The sequence below is a fragment of the Bicyclus anynana genome, chromosome 17 (assembly GCF_947172395.1).
Source record: "Bicyclus anynana chromosome 17, ilBicAnyn1.1, whole genome shotgun sequence".
Lineage (NCBI taxonomy): Eukaryota > Metazoa > Arthropoda > Insecta > Lepidoptera > Nymphalidae > Bicyclus > Bicyclus anynana.
The window spans coordinates 12531552-12550997 of NC_069099.1; the positions used below are offsets into that span (position 1 = coordinate 12531552).

The 19446-nt window shown below is 37.4% G+C and overlaps 2 protein-coding genes across 2 annotated transcripts in view; both read right to left on the minus strand.

Moving 5' to 3' along the window:
• Positions 1-18160, minus strand: part of LOC112046773 (adipokinetic hormone/corazonin-related peptide receptor variant I-like) — a 52425-nt gene extending 34265 nt beyond the window's left edge. The window contains exon 1 of the mRNA XM_052886362.1: positions 17843-18160. Within this exon, the coding sequence (XP_052742322.1) occupies positions 17843-18151 (309 nt within the window). The 5' untranslated portion in view covers positions 18152-18160. The remainder of the gene's footprint in view (positions 1-17842) is intronic.
• LOC128198904 (uncharacterized) lies at positions 1124-5705 on the minus strand. Its single transcript, XM_052886526.1, has 2 exons — positions 4640-5705; positions 1124-1286 (listed from the first exon to the last, which is right to left on the minus strand). The coding sequence occupies exons 1-2, from the start codon at positions 5512-5514 to the stop codon at positions 1259-1261; spliced, it is 903 nt and encodes a 300-aa protein (XP_052742486.1). The 5' UTR covers positions 5515-5705; the 3' UTR covers positions 1124-1258.
• Positions 18161-19446: the final 1286 nt, after the last annotated feature.

Here is a 19446-nt window from a genome sequence, read left to right on the forward strand (position 1 = left end):
CTGAGTGACAGATCATGAAACTTGATTAGAATGGCTCTGGGTTTGCCATCCTTAGGACGGCCCAAACGATGGCAGCGACTTACACACTCTTGATTGATTGGCATCTTTAAATGATCAGAAAGCGTCTTAACAGTGACAGAGTCCAACTTCTCGTCTTTCGCCTCGGATATGCCATGGACCAACAGAATTTTGCGCCGGCTTCTCATTTCCAAATCATCCAAGGATCTATGAAGGAGCTGCATTTGCAGTTGGAGGCCTTCGAGCGCTGTCAATACAAAACTTCTAAAAGACTGAAATTGAGCTGCAATATTAGAAGTAGGACTGGTAGCTGGTATAGAATGCTGCAATTGTTTTTGGAATTCATCCATTCGCTCATTAAAATGTGCACTTAGTTGTGTAACGGTTTGCTGAATAGATTCCATTGAGTTATAGTGTTAGATTGAAGTGTGAAATTAATGACAGTATCACTTTGGAAAATATAGCGCCTAAATCACTGTGGAGATTTAATAGGAATCACTACCTGGTAGGTAAAAGAACTTTTAACACATCACTTCACAAAACTATACTGATTTTACCAATAATTTAATTAAAAATATGAGAGAACAAATTAAACATGTGTTTACTTTTTGTATGCCTACCCGCGAAAAAGAAAGAAGAACCAAGAAACACCCCAGTTACCAACAAAACTTCTAAGAAGAAAAAAAAATATTAGTATTACATAGCCCGATCAAGGACTCAAACCCAGGACTTCGTTCAAAATTACATTCGCTAACTTGTTTTTTTTTTTATTCTTTACAAGTTAGCCATTGACTCTCTCATCTGATGGTAAGTGATGATGCAATTTAAGATGGAAGCGGGCTAACTTGTTAGGGGGAGGATGAAAATCCTTTCTACACCTATTGTTAATGGTGATAAACAAAAGGAAATAAACCTGGCTGAGTTTGTTGTGGGCTCTTCTCGGACCAAGGAGTGTTTGGAACCCTCGTAACTTTAATTTGAAGTTTTCCAATGATTATTAACACCATTATCTTAAGTTTAATATTATTGTATAACCTGACGTTTCGAAAGAGCTTGTAAACTAAGCCTATTTGAAATAAATTAATTTTGACTTTGACTTTTTGTTGTGTACTTCAACATAAATGAAACAACCGTTCCGTTAGCTACCCGTTTAATGACTGAAGATAGATGCGATGCAGCGCAGGCGCATTATAATACAGCGGTGTGAATGTAGTTTTAATATGAGTACGTATTATACACATCATTCCTCCACACTTAGTTGTTGGAACCTGGTGACAACAAAAATACGATTACTAGAAACTAAAAATATTTCTTATAATCTATTCGCTTTCTGGGGCGTTTTGGACGAGGGTGTGTGGGAGACGGTACCGGCGCACTCGCTTCGAGCTCACAATGAGGAGGCTCCTCCCGCGCTTGGGGCGACGTCACCGATGTCACCGGCGGTACCGGTGACCCCAGGCTCGCAGTGTCAGGGCGTCCTCTCTCACACTCTCCGTCCTCACAATCACGCCACTCCTCTTTTTCTCCTTCGTCTGTCACCCGTTCGGCATCAGGTACCATTGATACTTGAGCTTCATTCATCTTCTCTTCCACCATGTCGACGGCATCTGTAACTTCATGCTGAGTGCACTGATCTACCATAGGTTCGGCGCTAGGCTGGCAGGCCGGGGCCGATGGTGAAGTGGAAGACGGATGAGACTCGCTGTCGGCAATTTTATTGCCAGTATAATTTATAATCTGATCGACATGCCTAATACAACAATTTTCAAGGTCATGAATAAAAATTTTATACATTTTATTTCCTATCTTCTCTTTTATAGTACCCAACTGCCAAGCTTCCTTCCGTGCACTGTACCACCTGACCCACACGACATCTCCGACGGTAAAACACCTTTTTCCGGGTACTGCGTGTACATGAACCTCAGAATTACTTAACGGTAAAATTAAATCTAAGCGAGATCTAAGATTTCTGCCGAACATTAGCCGAGCTGGTGTTTCGCCGGTGGTGCAGTGTACGGTGTTCCTATAATTAAACAAATATCCTAATAACAACTCATGAGCCTGGTGAACTGTCGGGCTATCTTTTATAATACATTTTAACATTTTCTTACAAGTTCTGACCGAATTTTCGGCTTGACCATTGCTTGGCGGATGATATATGGGAGTCGTCATGTATTTTATTCCGTTGCATAAACAGAAATTTTTAAAATCACTCGAATTTATTTTAACGTCGTTATCGCTAATCAAAACCTTTGGAAGCCCGAATGTTGAAAATATGTTTTTTAGTTTTACTATTAATGATTTAGTCGACGTTCCATTGTGCATATACAGACACTCGACCCATTTACTGAACGAATCGACCAATACTAGATACACCCTTTGGCCTACAGTCATGTAGTCTATATGCACGCGCTGCCAGGGAGCCGTGGCGGCAGGCCACGGCGCGGGCGGGTCGCGCGGGGGCGCGGCGCGGAGCTGCGCGCACGTCGCACACGAGCCCACCCAGCGTTCGATGTGTGCGTCTATCTGCGGCCACCACATGCGCGCCCGTGCGTTACTCTTGCTCTTAACGATGCCCAAGTGTGTGTCGTGTAATTCTATCAACATCTTTTCCCTGAGCGAGGAAGGTATTACTATTCTATGACCTCTAAAAAGACAACCATTTTCGAACTGTAAATCAGACTTACACTGAAAATAAGGTAAAATTGAACTACAGGTCACTTTTCGAGGCCATCCTCGTTTTAAATATTTAATAACAGTCTGCAACGTCGTATCGCGTTCCGTCATCTGTTTAATGTCACGAGCATTAACAGCCGCGGATGTTTCGTCTAAAAAACGGAGCGCGTAGGGAGTATCTACTTCATCATGATCTGTAACACAACTATCAAGTAAGGGGGCGCGTGAAAAATAGTCGGCCGCCGCGTTATTATTGCTTGACACATATTGCACGGTGTAATTATATGCTGATAAAATAATAGCATACCTTTGTAACCGCAGCGCCGTCGTGACCGGTATACCCGTTTTGCAGTTAAAAATCGATACTAATGGCCTATGATCGGTTTTCAGTACAAAAGGTTTTTTACAGCCGTATAAATACTGATGGAAACGTTTTACACCAAAAATTATAGCAGTAGCCTCTTTTTGTATTTGGCTATAATTTTTCTCGCTGGCTGAGAGAGAACGCGAGGCATACGCCAACGGGCGCTCAGCGCCATCGGCGGCCCTTTGTGAAAGTATAGCACCCAAGCCGTCGGGCCCGGCATCGCAAGCTAAAATAAGTTGTGCCGTGGGCTCAAAGTGCGCGAGGACACGCTCCGACGACAAACAGCGGCGTACAGCCGCCACGCTAGCGCGTTGATGCTCGCCCCACTGCCACGCTGTACCGCTGCGTAACAAATCATGCAACGGTCGCAGCAAAGCTGACGCGTTAGGTATAAAATGCCTATAATAATTTACAAAACCTAAAAACCTTTTCACTTCAGTAACGTTTGTCGGCTCTGGCGCGTTAAGTATAGCTTGGACCTTTTCCGGACAAGTCTTTAACCCATTTTTACTTATGACGTATCCTAAGTACTTAACACTTTCTTTGAAAAATTCGCATTTATTCCTCTCTAAACGCAACCCCGCGTCACAAAGTTTACTAAGAACTTCGTCGAGTCTTTTTAAATGACTTAACCTATCGGGTCCCGTTATACATATATCGTCGAGCCACACACTTACTCCGTCTATACCACATAGTAGGGTTTCCATAGACTTTTGAAAAATCGCAGGAGCGTTAGCTAGGCCATAGAGAAGTCGTGTGTACTTATAGAGCCCTTTGTGAGTATTTATTGCGGTGAGGTCCTGACAAGATTCATCCAAAATAAACTGATTGTAGGCGTTTTTTAAATCAATCTTACTATAACGCTCACCTCCTCCAATCTTTGCAAATACTTCCTCAATCCGAGGCAGTGGATATTTTTCTATTAAGAGGTCCTTGTTCAATGTTACAGAAAAATCACCTGCAATCTTAACTTGACCGTTAGCCTTCAGTACAGGCACTATCGGAGTAGCATATTGAGAATAATTAATAGGAACTAAAATACCTACTCTTACTAATCTATCGAGTTCTTGTTCTACTTTATCTTTAAGGGCAAAAGGTACGGGGCGTGGCTTAAAAAATTTTGGAACAGAATTATCTTTTAGTTGCAACTTCACTTTAAATTTATTAAACGAACCCAACTCATCACGCCAAAGGTCAGAGAACTTTTCTAACAGACGTTGTACATCTTTATCATCACATAAATAATTTAATTTGTTCATAGTAGTGATTGCTAAATTAAATGCAGACATAAAATCCCTACCCAATAAGGGAGGACCTCCGTTTTTTATAACAAAGATTTTAATTCTTTTTTTTACATTATTAAAATTGGCATTAATCGAAAAAAAACCTAAAGGTGTTATTTTATGTCCGCTATACATGCACATAGTTACATTACTTTTAGATAATTTAAAATTAGTGAACTTGTCTTTATACAACATCTCTGAAATCACACAAAGCCCTGACCCCGAGTCAAGCTCCATAGTCATTTTTTTGTTACCTAAGGTTAGGTCGACTAGTATAGGTTTATCACTCACGTACCTTAAATTAAAATTTTTACACTCCTTGCACGCTTCGTCAACCCCACAAGGCTCATCTTCCACACGGTAAACGCCCGCACTGACCCCGATATTATCGCGCACACAGACACTTTTAAGGTGACCCTTGACCCCGCACTTTTTGCATCTATAGCCCTTGTAACGGCACTTATCACTTTGATGATTCTTCAGACCACAGACTTGACATCGCGGATCACGAAGTCTCGTCGAATCACCGTTGTTGACAAAAGCACCGCGGCCCGACCGAAACGGGGTGGCGCGGCTAGCGCGACCTTGGAATTCCGCGCGGAACACCGGCTCCTCCTTGACGTGCACTGCATCTATTTCAGGACGTACCACCTTCCCCTTTTTCGCACTTTCTGCCTGCTCCGCTAGCTCAATAGCTCGAGTCAGCGTGAGCGTAGAAGGTCTTTGTTCAAAGAGCTTATCGCGTTCCGGGCCTGATCCCAAACCGAGGACAAAACGATCCACTAGGTTGGTTTCCAAGGCGGCGCCGAAGTCGCAATATGTCGCCAGACCTCGCAATCGCGCCGCCCAGTCTCCTAATGACTCGCCTGGGCTTCTACTCGCTCCGTAGAAATTCGCCTTGTCAGCAAACGAGCACTGTCGTAGTTTAAAATGGCCGTCCAGTAATGCCACGACTTCTCCGTAACCTAGTGAGTCCAACTGCTGCGGGTACGCTAAATTCGCTGCCAAACGGTAAGTTTCGTCGCTGATGTGAGTTAATAAAATCCCAATCTTTTTCACGTTATCGTCCACACTATTAATATTGAAAAATTGCGTCAACTTCCCTTTGAATATCTGCCACTCGCCATTCTTGTGGTCAAAATTTTGTAAATGACCCAAATAAGTCGACATTGGTAGATATTTAGTTTTAAAACGAATCTAAAACGTAGCACTCGTAGGTATAAGTGGATAATTACTAATCCCGCCGCGTTCGCCAATGTTGTGTACTTCAACATAAATGAAACAACCGTTCCGTTAGCTACCCGTTTAATGACTGAAGATAGATGCGATGCAGCGCAGGCGCATTATAATACAGCGGTGTGAATGTAGTTTTAATATGAGTACGTATTATACACATCACTTTTACACGATATCATACCGGAACGCTAAATCGCTTGTCGGTAGGGTGGTAACTAGTCACGGCCGAAGCCTCCCACCAGCCAAAAACTACTGGAAAACGAGGTAGTTACCACGAGGAAGTAACCTACATAGTAGTGATAGACACCGTTATCAAATAACAAAATTAAGACTTCAAATAACTTTATGATTATACCTTTTAGCAGACGCCCGCGACTTCGTCCGCGTGGAATTCAGTTTTACACAAATTCCGGGGGAACCATGATTTTTACCGGAATGAAAAGTAGCCTATGCCACATATATACATGTTATAGCCAGTAAAATCTATTTCCATTCCAAATTTCAGGTAAATCGCTTCAGTAGCCGCAGTGTAAAAGAGGAACAAACATACTTACACACTTACACACAAACTTTCGCCGTTATAATATTAGTGATTATGTATGAAGAAACTGTAAAGCTATTCTATAAAATGAGCCTGAAAACAAAATTATTTTTGAAAGTCCATCACAACTCCCAGTAAATTTAGTATTATATTTATGTAATCTGATTACACTTGTCATTGTAGGAATACAAAGTATTTGGCAAAACAACTTGACTTGAAAAAGATATAAAATAAATTGTATAATGAGTCTAGGATAATAATATTGTTTGCCAAAGAAGTTTTCGTTTAGCTATGTTTGGTAAATTTTCTTATTTCAATATAGCTCAACATTTCAATTGAAATTTCCAAATTCAATAGAATATTAGCTTTAGAACTCTGTATCGGTTTGAAAATATTAAGGACAATATTGTACTGGGTGCTCGGGAGTTATTTTCCATAACTTTAGGGTTATATTCTTTAAGGGAAATTAATTAAAAATGTGTTCTAAAATGAATATTTCTGAGTAAAACATATTTCTTTTGTAAATAGATCTTAAATTGTGTCCCATAAGTTGCATACTTAAGTATGACCTAGCCAAACTTATTCATTGATAACTATTATGAAGTAGCTTACTAGTGAAATGAGAAGTGCCAGTTGCAATATCTCGTCGATACTCGTATCGACATTCTTACCACTACGATTATGTAGAAAGAAGAAGAAGAAGAAGAAATACTTTATTGCACACAAAAATACAATTATAAATTGAAACATTAAAAACATACATTAAACTTAGCATGCAAAGGCGGCCTTATACTATACTATAAGTAATCTCTACCAGGTAACCCCTGACGAGAGAACTTGCAAAGAAAGAGCGGGAAGGTGCAGTACATTATATGTAATTATATATATAAATAATTAAAAAATATATAAATATAATATAATATATACATAAATATATTATTATGTATTTAGAAATACAAGGATAGATAAAGGATGTGTTACGTAGAAACATAAAAAGTTTTTTATATTTAAAAAAAAATATTATGCAGTTTAGCACCTATATCAGTCTGCAACTTGCGCTCGTCTAGCACGGTAGTCTGTCTAATCTGTCAATCAAAATGGTGGTTAAAAAATGTGTGTCATGTAAAAAAAATCTTACGAAGAAATCTCCAGGCTTGGAGTGCAGTCGATGCCATAAGGTGGTTCATGCTGAACCATCTTGCTGTAGGCTGTCAAACAAGCAAATAAATACGCTGCGTAACGCAACGGGCGTCGAATGGAGTTGCGAGGAATGTCTTCAAAATATGACCCACAGGTCATCCTTTATTTTACCTGATGACGACGCGGATGAAGATTCTGATACAGGACATACTATCCTCAATAAATCTACTCTCGATACGCGTAAGTTGGTTCAAGACATTAGTCGTGAAATCAAAAAAACTTTGCGTGAAGAAATTAGTAACTTGGAAACGTCATTAGAGTTTTTGAGTGATCAAATTAATAGCATGGAGCAGTCAATCAAAAATCAAGACGGGCAGATTAAAGATCTAGAAAACAAAAATAAAGACCTACACAATAAAAATAAAAATCTGGAACTCCGCGTTTCAGTTCTGGAGCAGGCGGCAAGGCTCACCGAGCAGAATAGCATGTCTACAAGTGTAGAAATATTTGGCCTGCCAGAGTTTCCTATGTCGGAACTAAAAACCGTGATATCTTCTGTAGCCTCCAAACTAGACGTGAAGAATGATGAGCCGCCGTTTAGCAAGTGGAAAGGATAAGCCGTGTACACTAATCGTGGAACTAAAATCGAAAATATCGCGTAACCAATGGATAGCATCTTGTAAACAAAAAGGTATTTCCGTAGGACATGTGTTACCCAACGCAGCAAGAGAAAAAGCAGACAATCGAGTAATTGTAAGAGAAGCTCTGACTAAATACAATAAAACACTGCTTTATAATGCAAAACAATCGCTACGAAACTCCTTTCAGTTTATATGGTGTAAAGACGGTAAGGTGTGTGCGAGAAAGTCCAATAATAGTAAAATATTCTATATTCGTTGCCTTCAGGATATCGAGCTACTGCATAAGGATTCCAATAATCAAAATTAAACCTATCTTCTGTACAGTTCATTATATTTATATTATATTGTTAGTAACTACCTACTTACTTGTTAATTATTTTTTATTTAACTTAAAGTATGTCTAAAGTAAGAGAATTACGTGAATGTATATCTATTGATTACTTTTTCCAACAATTACCTTGCAATAATAATCTGAATTTTACATGCCTACATGTAAATTTAAGATCTATGATCAAAAATTATACCAAATTGTTACAATTAATTCACAGTTCTTCCTACCCGCTCGATATGATTATAATTACAGAAGCGGGAATTTCCGACAAAATTCTTCATTTATATAATATACCGGGCTATAATATGCACTCAAAACTGCGAGCAAACAAAAAAGGTGGTGGTATTATAGTTTATACTAAAAGTTTTATTAAATTTACACCAATGGAATATAAAAGTTACACTTTTGAAAACCTTACAGGCTCATTTAAACTCAGTAATCACAATCAGAACGCAGTCGTGTGTGCAGTTTACAGACCACCGTCTACAAACAAAACTATCTTTGTTAACGAATTACGCAAGTATGTTTCCAATTATAAGCACAGTTGTAACGTCCTTCTCATCGGTGACACTAATATCGACCTAAAAACAATTTCTTCATGCACAGACTCATACTTAGAAACTTTGAGCGAGTGTGGTCTAATGTGTGGAATCGAAGACTATACCAGAATCGAACTCAGAAACAACAAGGTTACAAAATCCTGCATTGACCATATATTCGCCCGATTCCCCACACTGGATCCGTACTCGGCAGCATTAGACGTTGTACTAGCGGACCATCGCGCGATTGTTTTCACCTGCGTGAACGACGCTGCACCGAACCCTGTACAGGATGTTTCTAAAATATACATAGATAATAATATTTTATATAGTGAGCTAAATAAAGTGAACTGGACACTGACTAATACGATGAATAACCCTAACCAAATATACGATTTTATTGCCAACTCACAAAAAAGAGCATGTGAAGTCGCTAGTAAACACTACACCTGTAAGCAGAGGTCACGACGATTCCGGGTTCCATGGATGAATAGTAATATTATTAGGCTGTGCAATAAAAGGGATAAATTGTTTAGTTTGTGGAAAAAGACCCCTCATGATTTTAGATTAAGATTAGACTATATTAAAACTCGTAATAAAGCATATAAAGTTTTAGAAACCCAAAGGAACTCATATTATTCTGACCGTATAAAGGCCAACTTTAGCAATTCCAAAGTAATCTTTAAAATAATAAATGAAATGTTGGGTCGAGTTACGACTACTATTGACGATGCTATACTTAAAGCCTTCGAATCACAGGGACTGTCTAACAAGGATATTGCTGACGGTTTCGCAAATGGCTTCGATCAAGCAGTCAAATCAATTATCCCGACTTGTACAAGTAAACTTTTGGATGTAAACTTATACGAAAAGCCCATAAACTCTAGCATTTTATTACAAAAGGCGTCTAGTGACAAAATACTGAAAATTTTAAAAACACTTAATCCTAATAAGGCGCCGGGAGCTGATAGTATTAAAGTAAGCCACATAAGAATGATTGGGGATAAAATTTCAGTTGCAATAGCGAATCTAATAAATACTAGCATCAGTAATGGCATCTACCCGAATAGTCTAAAAAGGGGATGCGTCAGACCAATTTTTAAAAAAGGTAAACGCAGTGATTTTTCTAACTATAGGCCGATCACGCTCCTGTCGTCGGTAGACAAAATTGTAGAAAAGTTTGTTTGTGAACAAATTTATACTTATTATATTAAAAATGCAGTTATTTATCATAATCAATATGGTTTTCAACCAGGAAAGGGGACAACTAACCTTCTTTCCAAATTTACTGACGAAATTAATGGATACCTTAATAATAAAAAGCACGTTTTAGCATTATTCATTGACTTTTCACGCGCCTTTGATACTCTGAACCACATTCAACTGCAAACTAAACTTGACAATTGCGGCATACGTGGGCCTCTGCTCGCGTGGTGTGCGGACTATCTCCGTAATCGAACATATAATGTAAAAGTGGGTAATGAGTACAGTTATACCATAACAGCTAGTGAGGGCACTGCTCAAGGTTCCGTCCTAGGTCCATTGCACTTTTTGTCATACGTCAATGATATGAGTAATTGCATCGAACACTGCACCTGTTATCAATTTGCGGATGATACTTGCATCATGTTCGCAGACCGTGACCCCAACAAGATTTGTAACACACTGCAGGAGGATTTTAATACATTGACCTTGTGGTGCCACGATGCTGGTCTAGTATTGAACGCTAAAAAAACCAAGCTAATTCACATCCGCTCACCATACTTAAAATATCAACCATTTAGACCCATTACAGCCCATGACCATATGTGCTTACATAACTCAATTCAGAATGGATGTACGTGTCCTGTGGTTGAATTTGTTGACCATTACACTTACTTAGGATTGACTATTGACCACAAATTAAATTGGAATCTTCATGTCGATTACGTTTGTAAGAGATTGAGACAATTCCTTGCTAATATCACTATTTTAAATAACCGTATTCCATTTAAAACTAAACTTATACTATATAACTCTTTTGCCCATTCTTATATACAATACGGTCTCAGCAGCTATGGTCGTACATATAAAACGTACCTTAACAATATATATAGACTTCAATTAAAAATTCTTAAAACAATTGTTTCTAGTTCGGTTAAAATAAATTACGCCAGTAATGAGATGGGTTTATTTAAGCATTGTAAAACACTACCGATACAAATGCAATTCAAATATTCATTGTTAAAAGAAGAGTTTTTCAATAAAGACATAATCCGAAAAATGGAACATCCTGTACAAACTCGAGCGATGTCGGCTAACCGACTGCAAACCGAGCGAGCAAGCAATACGTACGGTGAACGCACGACGGCTTACCTAGTTCCTCGATTTATTAATGAAATACCTCCCAACATAATTAATGCAGTAAACGAGATTAATATAAAAAAAAAATTAAAACAGTATTTCATGTCAAAATTATAGGTTAGGTTAGGTTAGGTATATACCTATGAACTTCACATAAAATATTAAGTACATTTAATTTTATTTAGTCATTAATTTAATTTAATCTAAAATGTAACAAAATTGTCTTCATGCTATATTATTGTTAAAGTTATTTCTAAGAAAATATTATTTTAGTTAAAGTTATTTTTAAGAAAATATTATTATACTTAAAGTTATTTTTAAGCTTAGTTGCAGATGGACACCAAGGTCAAATCTTTGTGATTTTTGTGGTTGTCCGTTTAATTTACCTTTTTATTTTTTGTAATTTATTCTTAATAAATAAATAAATAAATAATAAAATAAATAAATAAATAAGTAGACTTGATAACACCTTGAAGTTATGGAAAATAAAAACTTCGCAACACTCTGTATATTTGATATCTTTTTATTTACAAAAAAATCGTCTCGTCGTGAAAAACAGAGCCAGTCAGTTGCGCAGGATATATTATAGTGCATAAGTATTTGCGCAAACACAGATGCACTCCCTCGACCACATTTTCCAAAGCCCGATGGAGCGGAGGACCGCGACGATCGGAAGGAAATGGGTTGCAGTTTCTAGCCGGCGACAAACCTTAACTCCTGCCGCCGCCTTAGGCCTTCTACTGTTGCCTTGAACGTTGATGAACGAGCCGCCCCTAATACTATGTAACTAAACATAGAATATTTTATGGTAATTCATCTTATCACGTATTTATATAACTAAGTACGTTATTTAATGCCGTGTTTGTTCAAATAAAAAATACCTAGTACCTACTCATATCAAGGTCAAGTCTATCGATAATTCATATTCGGATTGACATTTATTTAAAACATTCATTCAAAAGCTTAAACGTGCTTTAACGTTTTCCGTTCTGTGGGTCAACTAATTAAGTATTAAGAGTATTAGGTACTCATTGGAAGAGCTCAGAGAAATGGCTCATTATTTTTAAATGAGATTAAAACTTCAGATTTATTTCTTCTAGCTGAATTTTCATAAAATATTGTACTAGGGAAACTTCGCGATATATTTTCGTCGGAAACATTTGTATTGTCTTCGAACAGTGCGTGTTGCCAGTGATGACCTATGATTCTGAGACTTGGTCTCTAACTATGGGCATTAGAAGAAGGCTCAGAGTCACACAGCGGGCGATGGAACGAGCGTCTCTGAGTGTCTCTGAGTGATCGAATCAAAAATGAGGAGATTCGTAGAAGAACCAAAGTCACCGACATAGCTCAACGAGTCACGAAGCTGAATTAACAATAGTTCGAAGAGCCGATGGACGTTGGGGTCCCAAGGTATTGAAATGGCGATGCCGCACTATAAAGCGCAGTGTTGGTCGACCCCCTACCAGGTGGACTGACGGCATCGAGCGAAGCGCAGGGGTTCGCTGGATACAGACAGCTCAGGATCGTGATGTTTGGAAGTTTCTGCTGTGGACGTCCATCGGCTGATATTATGATTATGATGATGATTCTGATTGTCTTAGTATAATTTATTAGACCAGTGTCAGGAATATGCTTCGAAAGACCGATGTTTTTCATTACATGGTACAGAAACTTATTTTTTTTTAATCTAGAAATAGCCAAGATATTTTCGGAATAACCCACTAAAATGTTAAATGAAGAATTTAGGAATATCTGATTTGCGAACATACAACGTGTTTTATTGAAATCCATGGAAACACTGACAAAGAGTTTCTGGAAACCGATAAAATAAAAAAATATTTATTTGGGTGAATTCGTGAGTAAATAGTTCCATTCCGCAAAATCGTAGGTATTCCGTGATTTTCGGATGGATACCTACTGAAAATAAATACTGTTTTTTCGAATAACTTTTAATTTATACATGACTTGACTTACGTGGTGTCTCCGTGGCGCATTGGTATGCGCGGAGGATTTACAAAACGGAGGTCCTGGGTTCGATCTCCGCTGGGCTGATTGAGGTTTTTCTTAATTGGTCCAGGTCTGGTTGATGGGAGGCTTCAGCCGTCGCTAGTTACTACCGACAAAGACGAACCGCCAAGCGATTTAGCGTTCCAGTACGATGTCGTATAGAAACCGAAATGGGTGTGGATTTTCATCCTTTTCCAAGTTAGCCCACTTCCATCTTAGATCGCATCAACACTTGTTGATCAATTGTAGTCGAGGGCTAACTTGTAAATAATAAAAATCATGAAAAAATTACTATTGCACCAAACTTAACATAAGCCATCTATTTAAATTGCTTGAAAACCAAAATCCAAAGATTAGTCTAACAAACAGTCGCAAAACAGTTAATAGAATAGTATTTTGTTACCTTACTTTTATAGCCAATTAAAAAAAAAAACAATCTATTTCTACCCACTAACTACCTAGTTCAGATTAGATAAAACTTTGTTTTTTTTTTAATTTCTATCATCTATACAATAACTTCACCATCAGGATTGTAGTTAGGCGCAAGCCTATCCAAGATACTAATAAAAAACAAAAAATACTAATATTATAAAGAGGTAAAACTTATGAAGTTTCAGGGGGTAATCTTTGGAGCCGATTTTGAAAATTCTTTTGCCAACAGAAAGTCACTTTGTTTGCGAGTGTCATAGGCTATATGACCTATAGGCCTATATTATATCCCCGTATCCAAGAACGGGAACTACGCGGGTACGCGTGGCGTCTGCTAGTACAAGATCTATAGAATAGAAATCATTTATTTGTTAGCACAACACATAACTACATAATAACTTAAAACTAACTATATATATATATCCATTCCATTCCATCCATTTTTTGGCACAACATATTTTCTATATATATAGAAAATATGTGAAATGGATCTGAGTCAGCTAAAATTTGTTGTGAGTACATCAGTACCCACAAATACTCGTACAGTTCCGAGCAAAATCAATTATTTATTAGGCTCAATGAGAATACTTGGTAGGTATGGAGCTACAAACTTTAGTATGTGATATCAATTTCAACTTTGCGTGAGTTTCGTGTTAAAATTGAATCGGTATCGGAAAGTGACGTCCTTGGCAGAAGGCCAATAAGGGTTCCCTTTTTCGTTATGAGGACGGTAACATAAAATTGATGGTGCAATTATTTTAACATTAATCATCTTGGTTTTGTCATTAAGTATATTCTACGAAGGTTTCATTAACAATCTCAGCTTTTAACCTCGTTAAAGTCTTAAAGGACATGTTCTTATGTTGATGAAATTTTAAATGGTTTTAACGGCCTCCGTGGCGCAGTGGTATGGTAGATTTACAAGACGGAGGTCCTGGGTTCGATCCCCGACTGGGCCGATTGAGGTTTTCTTAATTGGTCTGGCTGGTGGGAGCCTTCATCCGTCGCTAGTTACCACTTTCCCGATAAAGACGTAAAGCGAGTAAGCGTTCCGGTACAATGTCGTGTAGAAAGTGTGGATTTCATCCTACTCTTAACAAGTTAGCCCGCTTCCATCTTAGTTTGCATCATGACTTACCATCAGGTGAGATTGTAGTCAAGGGCTAACTTGTGAAGAATAAAAAAAAATAATAAAGTTTGGTGGTTAGTACAACGCGCTTCAGGGTAGTTTAGCCTTCAATTTAATGTCAAAACTTTTCGTCTTTGACGACCAGGTGCTCTGTTGCCCATTAGTTTTCCATGCAAAATTAGTTTGGTAACGAAAACTGAGCTCAAAGTTAGGTATCATCATTATACATCATACCGGATCGCTAAATCGCTTCGCGGTACGTCTTTGTAGCCCACCAGCCAGACTTGGTCCAATTAAGAAAACCTCAAACGGCCCAGGGGGTTGAACCCAGGACCTAGTAGAATTTTGACACTATAACAAAAATTAAATATTATAATTTCAAATTAGCACTTGTGGTATAGTAGGTACCTTGATCACTTTGGCATGTGAAGACCCTAATAAAATAAGGGTTCCGTTTTTGTACTACGTACTTTTGGAACCCTAAAAACCAAGGCACCATATAGCTTTACACATCACTAGTAGATACATCGCAGTTCTATCGGCGTAATTCCCGTTTAGGTACAGTTAGTAGACGTCATGGCCGGATTAAGAAGGCTCGGACGACCGCTAGCAAAAGATAAATTGTTATAGAACATATGAATATTAGAAGAGTTATAGACGCGGAAAAGCTAGAAAAGCTTCTGCCTGCGTCTAAAATATCTCTCTCTCGGGAATAATACTTCTTTCTGGATGAAAGGTACTTGCATCTCGTTATCCGTATATAGTTTGTTTTAAATTTGGAATTATATTTATCTTAGTCTTATACTTTCCGATGCATTCATTTAAAGCAATGTGCTAAAAATATTCACTAAGTCGAAGTTAATTCACAATTGGTTAATGATTATATAAATGATAAAAAAGCTTGGTGTTAAACTGTATTATGTGACTGTGTGCTTAGTTTTAAATAAGTTTGTAAAATGGTGGTAAAAAAAAACAATAAACCTTGGCTGAGTTTGTTGTGGGCTCTTCTAGGACCAAGGCGCATTTGGAACCCTCGTAACTTTAATTTTAGGTTTTCGACTATTATTACCACCATTAGATTAAATTACATTATGACATAAAAGTGCTTGTAAACTAAGCCTAATTGAAATAAATGAATTTTGAATTTGAATTGGTAAACTCCTTAATGATAAAGATGCTTGGAGGCCATTGGATCAGTTTCATTCACATAGAAACTAAAAGTAAAAGAAATACGTTTTTTAAAGAGTAACTGTTGATTATATTGCCGACTCTTCTCAGCAGATCTTGCTTTCCGTTGGAAGAGTCAAACACAAACCGACAGACCTGTACACTAGTCAACAAGTACTTTTTAGGTCAAAACTTTTTTTCCTACTCCTAAAAATATAATTGAGGTGTCATACGATTCGATTCATTTATTCGTTGCATGTAATAAGTTTTTGAAAAAAATCAAAATGAAGACGAATGTGCTAACAAAAACTGTAACTTTGAGAAGTCTTCTAATTGAAAATTGAAAATAGGGTTCCGCCCGGCCGCTGAAACAAGGCCTCTAGGGTACGACTCCGATATTTTTTCGAGTACTGAGAATTAATTTAAAAATCTAAAAAAATATGGAAGAATTTCAAGACATAGAGAAACCTACTCCAGCCAACAAAAAAGACTTTCTTTATTTTTCAAAGAGTGAATTGTAAATTTACTATATTTCTCCGATGCTTTTTTATGAAAATTATTATGAAAAATTATTCATCAATTCAGAAAATCTAGTTCTTCTTTTAGCCTTTCTTACATACATATTTTATATGTATAGTTGAAGCCCAAAAGCGTAAACTGTACTTCATATAACTTTATACTATAAATGAATGATGAAAAATTAATCCTACGTAAAAAGTAAAATGGACGCTGGTAAAAATTAATAAATGAATCGGACAAAAGTTGAAGCTTTTTGCATGCAATTAGTTTACAACGTGAATTGAAACATACATATATTTTATGTAAACTGAAATGATTATAAAAAGTAAAAGGTTTATTTACTTTAACTTTTTATATAGATATGCGTTTTAATCCCAGCCTGTCTGTATGTTCACACTCATTTGTGAACCTCATTTGAAACCTAGGACCTTACCACAGAATAGGGTAGTTAACTTATATCAAAAATATAAACAATATTAACTTCGAATAGTACATGGAGTAAGGGTCCGAAATTTATATCGATATTTATAATAATAATTAAGATTTCATGGAAAATTTACATTAAAAATTATGTATTTTATCAATTTTTCCAAACGTTAAAAACGCTATCATCCATTTTATGACATCACAATGTTAATTGATGTAATACAGTAATTAACGTAAAACTAATTAATAACTAATAATTTTGGCAAACACTAAACCGTTTGGTTAAATATGATATTCTTTTTTTAACCGACTTCCAAAAAGGAGGAGGTTCTACGTTCGGCTGTATTTATGTTTTTTTTTTCAATCTAGCAGAACGATAATGAACAATTTAAGACCATTTTAAAAAAGTGTCAACTAATTACCAACTGAGAGAAAGAGGTTATCAAAAAACCTGCTCGCCTTTGGCCTCGAAAACTGCCCTATAATGCAAACTCTTCTTAAAGACGAATAAAATCATAAAAAATAATACAAAAAGAAGATCATGTCTAATACTCATGTATGGCTCTACCCAGTTATTGTTGAGGACTCTGCACTCGAAATTGTCGACTAATTTTCATATTAGTGCCTATAGCTCAGCGAACTATATTAGTGACAGTAAAGCTGACGTATTCGACCAGGCCACATAGTTCAAGGAGCTGATGGGGTCCCAAGGTGCGGGAATGGCGACACTACACCGGAAAGCGCAGTGATGGTCGACCCCCCACTATGTGAACAGATGACATCAAGAGCGTTATAGGGAGACGCTGTATGTTAAGCCAAAGCCAAGGTCAAAGTTCATTTATTTCAATTGGGCAAATATTATTAGATAATGGTGATAATAATTTATAGAAAATTAAAGTTACGAGGATTCCAAATGCGCCTTGGTCCGTTGTTGCCGTCTCGAGACCGTGCTGTTTGGAAGTCTATGCAAGAAGCCTATGTCCAGTTGTGGACATCCATCGGCTGTAAATGATTATGATAATTATATATAATTAAAGCTTTGTTTACCTCTAGCGGTATACCGATCAGGACAACAATCAGATCTGCCACCACCAAGTGAGTCATTAGCAAGTTGACCCTCGATTTTCTTCTTCTAGAACGCACTAAAGACACAAACACAGTCACATTCCCAACTGCCCCCACAATTAGCAAAACACTGTATATCGCAACAACAAAACCCTGGTCCGAGTTCGGCACTGTGTTCGACACCGTGTCGTTTATTCTCAAGTTTGGATCCGTGCTTGAGTATTCCCAAAAGTTTTGATTAAAATTGGATATTTCCGCTGACACGTTTTCCATTTTCGATGTTGTATTCATTTTATTAATTGAAATAATTTAATTAACATAATTACTAACATCAAAATAATTTGTCATTAAACTAGTTAGGGTTTAATTTTACCCAAAATTATTGAAATTAAATATTATAATGTTTTTGTTATAAAGTTTCTCGCACTGATTAAAATAAGCAACGTGATGCATTAAATACCACTTACTTATTAACATGGTCAAAACAATTTATAAAGTTTTACTATCGCGTAGCACAATGCAGGCTGTAGCGATGTGCTACGAGGGATCTACGCGACCGCTCGGCGTAGCGTCGTAGCCAACTGTGTAGGATGTTCGAACGCCCAATGCACGTTCGCTCTCCTCATTCCTCTAGTTAGAAACCATAGAAACTATCTAATCTTGAAATCTCATCGTTTGAGAAAAATGACTGTCGTCGAGTTTTTTTTCATCTGTTTATGTTGTTTAAGAAAATGTTTTCTCTTAAGAGGATTTTTTAAATACTTTGAGTTTTCATTTAGCTTTATTTTCTAGCAACTAGCAGAACCATGCAGTTGTTGCGCTTAGTTACCGTGGGAATACGAGGATAAAATATAGCTTATGTTATTGATTGTGAAGCATTTTTCAAATCGGTACTATAGTTTTTGATTTATATTTTTTTATTTATTTTTTACAAGTTAGCCCTTGATTACAATCTCACCTTATGGTAACCCACCACCTCCCATGGCCCTTTCAACCTCTCGGTAATTTGGGCCGAATCGAGGGAGGGCGAACCCGGTACTTGCTCTTTGCGTGTTCCCGGGACGCCTTCTTGACTCCCTACAAGTTATTTCTCTTTTCGCTCCTTGTCCCTTGATACTCACTCTCCCCCTTCTGGGGCTGGACGACACACGACGTTGACGTTTCACCTTATGGTAAGTGATAATGAAGTCTAAGATGGAAGCGGGCTAACTTGTTAGGATGGGCGGTACGTCTTTGCTAGTTGGGTGGTAAATAGCCACGGCCGAAGCCTCCCACCAGCCAGACCTGGACCAATTAAGAAAATCTCAATCTTCCCAGCTGGGGATCGAACCCAGGACCTCCGTTTTTGTAAATCCACCGCGCATACCACGGCGCCCGTCAAACAAAAATCGTCGTTACATACAAAAATATCACAAATAAATAAATAAAAATCTTTTCTCTTTATAGTACCACTAGTATCATAAAGTAACTTAAAAACTATAGTACCGATTTAAAAAAATAAAAATTTAAATATAATTTATATTAAGTCTCTCATTTATTTATTACTTCTTTTTTTTTAAATTTTTAACAATATAAGTATAAAATAC

Bases quoted from the DNA above. Each gene is read 5' to 3' on its own strand.
- LOC128198904 (XM_052886526.1), bottom strand. From the start codon at position 5,514: ATGTCGACTTATTTGGGTCATTTACAAAATTTTGACCACAAGAATGGC. The intron at 1,287-4,639 runs GTACGTGAGTGA...TGTTGTCACCAG, and splicing joins TGTAAAAATTTTAATTTAAG to GTTCCAACAACTAAGTGTGG.